At 38.2% G+C, this 10,356-nt stretch overlaps 1 protein-coding gene across 1 annotated transcript; it reads left to right on the plus strand.

The window, feature by feature from the left end:
• The first annotated feature begins 410 nt into the window (after window positions 1-410).
• Window positions 411-9,557, plus strand: LOC101480562 (fms related receptor tyrosine kinase 3). The gene is made up of 24 exons (XM_004546677.4): window positions 411-523; window positions 1,130-1,203; window positions 2,840-2,991; window positions 3,070-3,194; window positions 3,305-3,416; window positions 3,633-3,775; window positions 3,989-4,167; window positions 4,328-4,466; window positions 4,548-4,725; window positions 4,841-4,941; window positions 5,046-5,160; window positions 5,239-5,444; window positions 5,537-5,640; window positions 5,723-5,858; window positions 6,495-6,599; window positions 6,680-6,790; window positions 6,943-7,099; window positions 7,204-7,316; window positions 7,431-7,570; window positions 7,866-7,988; window positions 8,081-8,192; window positions 8,280-8,379; window positions 8,596-8,701; window positions 8,800-9,557. Exons 1-24 carry the CDS (start codon window positions 496-498, stop codon window positions 9,016-9,018), a joined length of 3,078 nt encoding a protein of 1,025 aa, XP_004546734.3. The 5' UTR covers window positions 411-495; the 3' UTR covers window positions 9,019-9,557.
• The last annotated feature ends 799 nt before the right edge of the window (window positions 9,558-10,356 follow it).

The following is a 10,356-nucleotide window of genomic DNA, read 5'->3' on the forward strand; positions in this document are numbered from 1 at the left end:
TGGTCGTTGTGTCCTTGGGCAAGACACTTTACCCTACTTGCCTACTGGTGTTGGCCAGAGGGGCCGATGGCGCGATATGACAGCCTCGCTTCTGTCAGTCTGCCCCAGGGCAGCTGTGGCTACAACCGTAGCTTGCCTCCACCAGTGTGTGAATGTGAGAGTGAATGAATAGTGGCATTGTAAAGCGCTTTGGGTGCCTTGAAAAGCGCTATATAAATCCAATCCATTATTATTATGTCTCTGTCATGTTGATAACGTAGAAACCAGCCTCTTCAGTTTTTTCTTAATAAAAACACGCAGAAAAAATGATTGTACTTCCATTTTTTTAAATCTCCAACAATAACGAGAAAACAGTAGTTTCTCGCGTGTATATTTTAGGCTCTCAGCGTCATCCAATGGTCTTATACTTCCTCTATTTATAAGGCACATAGGGGCGTCTTGTACGCCAGTCTAGCCACAGAGTGAGCATGTAAAGCAGCCAGAAAATACGCATCAATGCCAAGGCACCAAAATATGATTGCGGGTGAGTAAGACTCTTTCAAATCCCTGTTTTGTGGCCTGAATTATTGCCACTGAAGTAGTGCAACTTTTAGCTTCACGTTTATCATTTAACAGTTAGGGTTCAAAAATTAAAAATGGCGTGTTATAAATAAATATTCAGATATAAAATATTGGGTTGACATCAAGATCTAAATTTTCAGTTTGAGGAACTTCAAGGCTCAGCAGCGACTGACAAGTGTTAAGGCTCACATTTGTAGTTCATATAAGGTGACGGTGATGATGATCTCAGGAAGAAAATAAATATCAGAAATAATAGGTAAAAACGCGCAAATTACACTTTGTGTGATTTTTATAGTTTAGAAGTGTTTAACATTTCTAGTTTAATATAATAAAAAAAACTCTACTGTGCCATTAATAAATTCACAGGAAACACTTAACACATCAGTTCATTTGTCCTCATGACTGTGTTGCTTTGCGCTTTTTTCAGATTTGCTTATTTGCTTATGCTGTATTTTCTTTGAAATTAAATAATCAATTCCTGTTTCACTTGTTATTTTCCAGTAAATTTCTAATAATTCGGGAAATGTGCATTTGTTTGAACTGAAGTTTTCATTTTCTGTATCTCCAGCTGTTCTGCTGCTGTGTGCTGTTGGGGCACTGTCTGATGATGGGAAGACCCCACCATGTGTGCCCAGTTATGAAGTAAGAGCTGCTTTAACTGGAAAATAATGGGGGAAAACGGCACAATTTAGTAGGTGCTGCACAATTGCTGAACTGACACATAGTAACTGTAAATAATATATGCACAAACCATTAGAATTCCAATATGAAGTAATTGAACTAACTAACCAACTAACCAACTAACTAACTAACTAACTTTTTTGTATAAACAAAAGAAAATATTCTTCAGACTTTGTGTAGCTGTATCTTATTTTCACTAATGACAGTGTCAGTGTTTTATGAGTATGCAAAAACAAAAAAATGCAGAGCAACAAGATGATCTAAAACGTCACAGGGGAAATGGTACTCCTGTTTCATTTCTTGAAATCTGTCACTTTGTCTCATTTCAGTAAAAACTCTGAGTCCAAATTTTATTCCATTATAAAAGTAAATGTACATTTTTTTAACCAGTTCATAGTTTAATATTTTCACACATGTAGTTGTGTGAAAAATAAAGTATACCCGCTTTCGTTTCCAAGGTTTTACATGACAGGACAAATTAAAATAATCATTTGACCCTTAGCAGTGACATTATTTGTTTAACAAATACTGAGTCAAATTCAGAAGCTGTGTTTAAAAAATATAATTAGACCCCCAAGATTTAACAGCAATAGCTTTAATAATAGTTTTCTGTGTGAGGTCATCAGTCATTTTTATAGCCCAAATTATCACCCCTACACCACCATGCTTCACAGTTGGTATGAGGTGTTGGTGCTGATATGGTGTGTTTAGTTTTTCATCATATGTGGTGCTGTGCATGACGACCAAACGTCTCCACTTTGGTCTCAACTGCCCAGTGGACATTGTTCCAGAAGTCTTGGTTCAGATGTTCAGATTTGTGCAACTTTGCAAAGCTAAGCTGTGCTGCCATGTTCTTTTTAGAGAGACGAGGGTTTCTTCAGTCTTTTTCTAATTGTACCGTCGTGAACTTTAATAATTAAAATGTTAACTGAAGCCAATAGAGACTGACATGTAGCTCACAAGCTTCTTGCTGATTCTGAGGTTTGCACTATCTGAATTTGGGGTGAATTTGCTGGGACGTCACTCCTGGCAAGATTGGCAACTGTGTTGACTGTTTTCCACTTGTAAATAGTCTTTCTCGCTGTAGAGTGATGGATTTCAAATGGCCGAGTAACCCTTCCCAGATTGATTGGGAGCAACAATTCCTTCTCTGAGATGATTGTTGATGTTGTTACACTTTCACGCCCCAATTCTCCAGACCAGAAAACCACTGAAACATTTGTTTTATTACAGGTGCTCATGATTACTAAAGATCAGCACTTGGCTGCTACTTACCCTCTTAAATCCTGTGGAAGTAATAAATAGTTACTTTGGTTTTTATACAATTCTTCTCCATTTTTGCTTTATTTTTCTTAAATAACTATATAGTCTAATAATTTATGTGTTTTTATTTTGTCTTAATATGTAAACATAAATAATGTTCATGCTTGGTTTGGTGATTAACAATCTCTCAGCTTTTATTACAACTTCAGACAATTAATTGCTAAATCAACCTTTTTATGTGTTTTTGTAAAGCATTTTTTTAACATCTTGCCATCAGTGATTATTTTATTGCTGCTTAATAAAGGAGGATTAAATGGTGGGTCTTGTTTTTCAGGCAGCATGTTTGACACCAGCTGATTATCAGAATCCATCTGGTCCCATCACCAAAGTTTTGGCTGTGGGTATGAAACTCATCATCTCCCTGGAGTTCCTCGCTGGATCTCCTGTTTGCCACTGGATCAGAGGAGAAGACCGAGTAATGACAGCGTAAGTGACTGTCTGTGTTTCTGTTTGTGTGCTTTATCTTTTTATGTAATTAAACTGAGATGTTTCTTTTAACCTCAGCAGAAATGGGAGTCAGTCCATGGTCACATCACCGCTTTCTGAGACAGATTCAGGGGAGTACACTCTGACGTGTAAATCCAACAATGTCACCATGTTCTCCACGACTGTGATTCTTCATGTAATGAGTGAGTAACAGCTTCTCACCTTCTTTCTTCTATAATACTCACACAATCTCTGTTTGATCATAAATTAGTGATAATAAAAAATGAAGTTAACTGTTTTCTTTGTTGTTTAGAATGTCCAACAAAACCACACCTGATGCTCGATGGTGTTGACGTGTCAGATACTTCCCCGCTTTTTAAGTGCATCTCTGAGGGTTTCCCCAAACCCACAATCAAATGGTCTGGGTAAGATGTTGTCCTTTACATTTGTATGTAAACTTTAGAATAGCAGCACTTCTTAATGTCTGATTTTAGACTGAATCATTTGGAGAGATGCTTTATTTTGGTGGGTGGTTGGGATAAATGGGTATTAGACAAGCTTTGATAATAATGTTTGTCAAAGACACAGCGCTCTGAAAATATAATTTTACAGCACTAACATTTTTCTCTCTGTTTGACCAGTAACAAGGATGGACAACAGAGTTTAAAGGGAAGCGACAGAAAGACAGAGTGCACAATATCAAGCACTGAATATTATAATAGAGGAATGATGTGCTGTGCAACCAATGCTGAAGGACAAGAGTGCTCCCAACTGTATGACTACGGTAACTGGATTTAAATTAATTCATAACAAATTTAATACATCCATAATGAATTTATCCATAAATTATTACAGGAGTTAATTTCAGTAAAATTTGGTTCAAATACTTGAAAAAACAATGTTTACTCAGACATTAACTAACTGATCTCAGAGAAGCAAATGACAAATTCTGCCTGAAAAATATATTTTTGACTTGAGGCCCTGATGTGTGTTTCAGACTTACAGAGCAGCGTAATGAACAAAGATGAGGTTTCTACTGTCACCCTGAGCAAAGGTCAGTCTCTGCTGCTTCGCTGCAGAGTAAAGGGATACAGTCTGAGATCACCTGTGTGGGAGAAAGGAGGAAAACACCTCAATGCCAGGACACTGTCACGTAAACCAGAGAAGGAGGAGGAGGTACAGTAATGTCCTGTAATCAGGGAGAGTTTCCTTAAACTTTCTTGTTATGTTTGTCTGAAAACTGACCGACCTTTTTAATATTCCTCAGTCTGAGACAAAAAGTACTTCACTGATAATCATCCTGCAAATGATCATTATTATGGGGTTTTTCTTCCAGATGTGCATTAAAAATGACTCACATTTCGGTGTTCAGATGGCCTACCTGTCCATCAGATCAGTGAGAGAGGAGCACAGCGGCACATACACCTGCACGAGTGCAGATAAAAACTCAAAGTCTGTTCATGTTAATGTCTCAGGTCAGTAGACTTCATTTCATGTCATTATTATTTGAAACTGTTCCCACTGAATAAATCTGGTTTATTCTTGTGTTTCCTCAGATGAAGGTTTCCTCTCTGCACAGCTGGATGAGACCAAGATCATATCAGCTCAGGAGGCATCCAGCACCTGCTTGCAGGCCACTGTTTCCTACCATCCTGTTCTCCAGTACTGTTCCTGGGAGACTCCTGACAAAAACAGGACTAAATGTGTCAGGGAGACATGGGTAACACAGCACAGGTACTTCAATGACGCAAACTGTCATCATGTAGAAGTGTAAAATTATCCATTCATTCACGTTTTTCATGATCAGTGTAATCATGTGATATGAGGACTGTAATGAACTGTTTCTCAGGACTGTGAAGCTTTGTGATCCACTCATATCAGGAGATTATAAGTTACACCTGGAGGCTGGAGGACAAAAGGAAACAAAGATCATATCAGTGTGTGTTGTAGGTGGGTTAATGTAACCTTTGTTACAGTTGTATTATTACTTAAATTTAATTATAATTTATATTTAAAATGTGAGAATATTTGAGATCATCTGATTTTTGTTCCAGATGAACCAAAGTTCAACTTCTTGTTTAATAAGGATGATGGTACCCTCAACCTTGAGACTGTCAGTCCTGTGCCAGCAAACTATACCTGGATGTTTTGCTCTAAGTCCAATGACAGGTATGATCACCTGCACAGCCGTTCAGCTCAGAGCATTTTAGCTCTGATTATTTAAACTCCTTTTACTTTGTTTCACAGCTGCAGTGAAATTGACTCATCCTGGGATGAGGTCCCAAATGCATTTCAAATAGATTCTGATGTTTCCTGCTATAAGCCGATCAAGAGCTTAGTGAGCAAAGACGTGTTAAAAGGAGACCAATTCAGGTTTTGTCTGACAAACCCAGTTGGCTCCTGGTGCAAAACCCATTACATGATCATCCCACCTACACCTCAGCCCTCTATTGGTAATAACAAGTCTCATGAATATATTTACTGAAAATATTTGATGAAAAAAAAAATCTAAAAGTTGCTCACATTGTTTTGTTTTGTTTTTTAGGTAAGCCACCTGAGAAGAACTCCTTCCTGCTGACAGTATGTGTGGTTCTGGCTCTGGCTTTGACACTCGCCATCATGGTGCTCACGTATTTTGTCAAAAAGAAGGTAAATATAAATAAGGTGTATCAGCATACATATAAATGCAAACACACACAAAGACGTGACACCAAACCTTTTGTGTTTCCAGCAGAAACCTCAATATCAGCCTCAGCTTCAGATGATCCAGATGACTGGACCCAGTGATAATGATTACATCTACATCAACTTCAAGGACTTTGAGTATGACAGGAAATGGGAGTTTCCCAGGGAGAACCTTGAACTGGGTATGAAGTACACCAAGTTACAGGGTTAAATATATGCATCAACACATAAAGGCAATGTAAAGTTTTACACTCAGTCAGTAAGAAGAAGTTTAAAAGAACATTTAAATATATGTAAAATTATTGATTTAGCTGCTAGCAGACCTCCGAAACCAAAGAACAAGAAGCCCTTCAAATGGTAGCAAGACGTACTTGAGGGCTTGCAAAAGACTGAAGCAGAAAAAGAGGAAAAAAGTTCTTCTACATAAATGTGTTATCTGTGAAATATTCAGACTTTCCTCTTTTCATTTTTTTATGAAGAGTTTTACCTTTCTGGGCCTCAAAGTGTTGTCTGAACTCAGCAATACACCACGTTTAAAGAGGAAATGTCTCTTTGCCGGAACTTCTAACCAGATAGATATGTGAAACATATGAAGGGGCCCCAACAGGACACCTCTAAGAGGCCACAACTCTTTGGTTTAATTTTGCAGAACAATCATTTGTCTTTAGTTTTGTTTTGTTTTTTTAATGGCATAAGCTCAATCTAAAAACTAACTTAATGTGAACACTTTTTCCCTCATATTTCATGACAACGTGTTGATAAACGTAGTCAATTTAATATACAAAACAGACTTTTGAGTGTTTTTCTGTCCTCCTCAGGTAAAGAACTGGGCTCTGGAGCTTTTGGCATGGTGGTCCAGGCTACAGCTTATGGCATCAAAAAGCCAGGAGTCTCGCAGAAGGTGGCCGTTAAGATGCTGAAAGGTTGGTATTTGTTTCATGAGAAATGCAGAGCGTTAAAAGGGTTTTACCTAAAAGTGCTAATCTTGTACTTGACTCTGCAGAAAAACACCAGTCTATGGAGAAGGAGGCTTTGATGTCAGAGCTCAAGATGCTAACTCACATCGGACACCATGCCAACATTGTCAACCTGCTCGGTGCATGCACAGACTCTGGTGCGTTTAACGCAGCAGATCACACACATGCACAATAGTCATCAAACTTGGGCTCTTTCAGATGAGACCTACTGCCCTGGTTTCTGATTATTTGATGCTGTATATTAATGTCAAACAGAAGTTTTAAAATAACCTAATTTCCCCTCATCTAGGACCAGTATACCTGATTTTCCAGTACTGCTGCCATGGAGACCTGCTGAATTACTTAAAAAACAACTGTGAACGTTACCACAAGTCTGTCACCGACGCTTTTGACAAAGACCGTTTCAGAAGCCTCTACCACAACCTGCAGCTCAGGAAATGCCCCAGGTGAGACATGTTTCTGTATCAGTGCTGCCTTTTGTTTATTTGTTAAATTATTCTCTGCGAAGTTTGTTTGGCATTACAGTTGTGTTACATTTGTCTTTTCTCAGTGCGCTGGAAGCACCAGTAGATAATTACGTGCCTATGTACACCACTAACACAAGGGGGCAGGAGGACATCGCGCTCCTTACCATCAACTCTGACGACGTGGACAGCTGTGAAGGTGAGAAATGTGATATAAAGCCAGCAGAGCATACACGTTATCATGGTGAAAAAAAACACATTTAAAAAAAGGTGTATGTGTGAACAGAGGTTGACACACTACTGTGAAATTCAGAACACAATTTATCTGCAGACCCAGAGAGCTTTGAAACCTCAGACGAGCAGACGGAAGACCTGGAAGCCCTGACCTTTGATGACCTGCTGAGCTTTGCCTTCCAAGTAGCAAGAGGCATGGAGTTCCTCTCCTCCAAGAATGTAGGCGGCAAACACCAGACAAACCTCTGTCACCCAGCCTCTCTGCAGAAACACATTTAGTCTTTTTTGTTCCTCTGTGTTGATGATTAATTTAGACCTATATTGGCAGACCAAACCTGAAACACCTGTGTTAGTTTCTTAGTTCTTTGCATTTTGTCATAATATATCTATATTTAGGAGATTTGGAATTTTATAAACCGCACAGTTCAAGGGGAAATTATTTAAATATAACTAAAATTGCATATCCAAATAAATACACAAAACATATGCTGATGACTTCTCCTTTTGTCTGCAGTGTATCCATCGGGACCTGGCAGCTCGAAATGTCTTAGTGACAAACGGCAGGCAGGTGAAAATCGGTGACTTTGGACTCGCCCGGGACATCGACAACGACTCCAACTACGTCGTGAGAGGAAACGTATGTTGGATGATCCTTTGGTCATTTTATATTATTCACTGACTCTTATGTTAATCCCTGTGGGTGGGTGACTGAGCCCTGCTGTCTCACAGGTGCGTTTGCCAGTAAAGTGGATGGCTCCTGAGAGCATCTTTCAGGGAATGTACACCATGAAGAGCGATGTCTGGGCTTACGGCATTCTGCTCTGGGAGATCTTCTCACTCGGTAACTTTCACAAACATTAACTCATTGTGAGCAGCACATTCAAAAGATAAACAATCAGTTCTAACGTCTCAATGATGTTTGTCGCAGGTGTCACTCCATATCCGGGCATAAAGGTGGATCATATGTTCTATTCAATGATTGAGAGAGGATTTAAGATGGAGTGTCCATACTATGCCAACGAAACTGTGTAAGTCTCATCTTAAATGTTTCATAAATGTACTAGGTTGTTTTAAGAAAACTATTATTTTAGGATTCAAATAAAGACAGAATCACATTAATACATCAGTAAAAGTCAAAAATAATACTCCATTTCTGTTCTGTTTTGAAACTTTAGCTATTCTGGACTTTTAAATATAATTTTTGCTTTTATTAAGTCAGTAGTGTTGTGAATGTTCTTCTGCAGGTACGGGATGATGCATAAGTGTTGGGCCCTGGCTCCTGCTAACCGCCCCTCTTTCTCCAAGTTGGTGTCCTTTCTGTGTGACCTGCTCCTAGACCAAGAGGAGAACGTAGGCCTTAAAGAAAATCTCAATATTTGTGTTAAATTATACTCCAACATATATGTGAATGTAGCAGCGTAATCACTATCAACATTCACTTTTTGCAGCTCTACCAAAACACAATCAATCAGACTTGCAGCGACTACCAGAATGCGTCGACCATCGTTGACATGTCTGCCTTGACCAAAGCAAGTGAAGAAAAGAAAACCCAGGCCACCAATGACTACTGTCAAACCTGCGCCACTGAAGAAAAGAGAGCAGAAACATGTGACGGAGACACTGTGGCAGCTGAGAAGGAGCTTCTGAAACCATCCGATGCAGAGTGATCGCCTTTATACCTTTATTTTTATCCGTATATCCAACAGCTTGCATAACAATACTGATAAAATGGTACTAACCTAAGATTTTAGAGTAGAATGTACTTGCTTTATATTATATTCAAGGATAGCAAGCAGTTTTGTTTTTAAAGTTTTAAAGTTTTTTTTTAATTTTGTGCAGTTTTTATTGTGCAGCTACAAAATACAATTAATTATGAAACTAAAATATTCAGAGGAATGTACTTTAGAGATGTAGCTATGGAAAAAAGATTTCTCCATTATGTTTATATGAAGACTCAGGAATTTATTACATGTTGCATATATTTTGTTATACATGGCAATGTAACGTCTATGTTTTTTTGAATGCATTTATACACCAGCAGAGAATGCAAGCATTATATTTTTTGTACACATTTATTTTTTTCATAATAAACTTTCTTTATATATTTTACTGGAACTTTTACACTATATTACATTTTATCTACAACATTTTATCTTCCAGAATTACACCTGCAATAAAATGTACTTTAAATAAAGAAACTAATTTGGCCATGCCTGGTGTTTCCTCGGCTGTTTTATTCGAGTCTTGTCAAAGAAATAACAATCAGAATTTTTTTCATAAGAATTTCACAGGAAAATACTTTTTATATATGCAAATTGTATTTTTCTCTTTAATGGTTTTGTGTTATACTAGAGTACAACACATTCAGAGTGAAAACAAACTGCCTGACTTTACAAATTAAGATTTGTTGGAAAAACCACTGATCAGGTACTAAAATCTGATGTTCCTAAGCTGTGGTCTGTGTCCCCCAGGACTGTGAGGCCAAGCGCAGCTCCAGTGTCATCATTAAATATGTGATGAGCATGATCATCAGCCTTCTGACAGAATAGTGTTTTTCTTAACAACCTTGCCCTGATTGTAAACAAGACTGAGGAGCTGACTGTGGGTTTCAGGGTGAATAGGGAAGAGCATGCCCGTTTTTACATCAACTGAGCTCCAGTGGAGCAGGTCAGCGAGTTTAAGAGCCCCAGCTTTCTGAGGTCCTTGCATAGCAGCTCCATTCAAAGTATCCTGCTGTATCATCAGGTTTGGAAGCTGCGCTGTAGAGGAATGCAACGCTCATCAGAGAGTTTACTTATTTATTTATTTATTTATTTGCTCTTTTGCCAGACATATGCACTTTTATTTTCGAATTTTACACGTATCTAAAACATGGTATCTTATTTTGTGGAGCTCTGTAACAAAAGTTTTTTCAGACACTTTTTACTTTTTAAAATCTGTAATGTTACAATAAAGCTGAATGTGAATCCTCAAGCACAGCAGCTATAGACAGGAGTCCACTGCTC

This window comes from Maylandia zebra, linkage group LG9 (assembly GCF_041146795.1).
Source record: "Maylandia zebra isolate NMK-2024a linkage group LG9, Mzebra_GT3a, whole genome shotgun sequence".
Taxonomy (NCBI): Eukaryota; Metazoa; Chordata; class Actinopteri; order Cichliformes; family Cichlidae; genus Maylandia; species Maylandia zebra.

Bases quoted from the DNA above. Each gene is read 5' to 3' on its own strand.
- LOC101480562 (XM_004546677.4), top strand. From the start codon at position 496: ATGCCAAGGCACCAAAATATGATTGCGG. The intron at 1,204-2,839 runs GTAAGAGCTGCT...CTTGTTTTTCAG, and splicing joins CATGTGTGCCCAGTTATGAA to GCAGCATGTTTGACACCAGC. The intron at 4,168-4,327 runs GTACAGTAATGT...TTTTTCTTCCAG, and splicing joins AACCAGAGAAGGAGGAGGAG to ATGTGCATTAAAAATGACTC.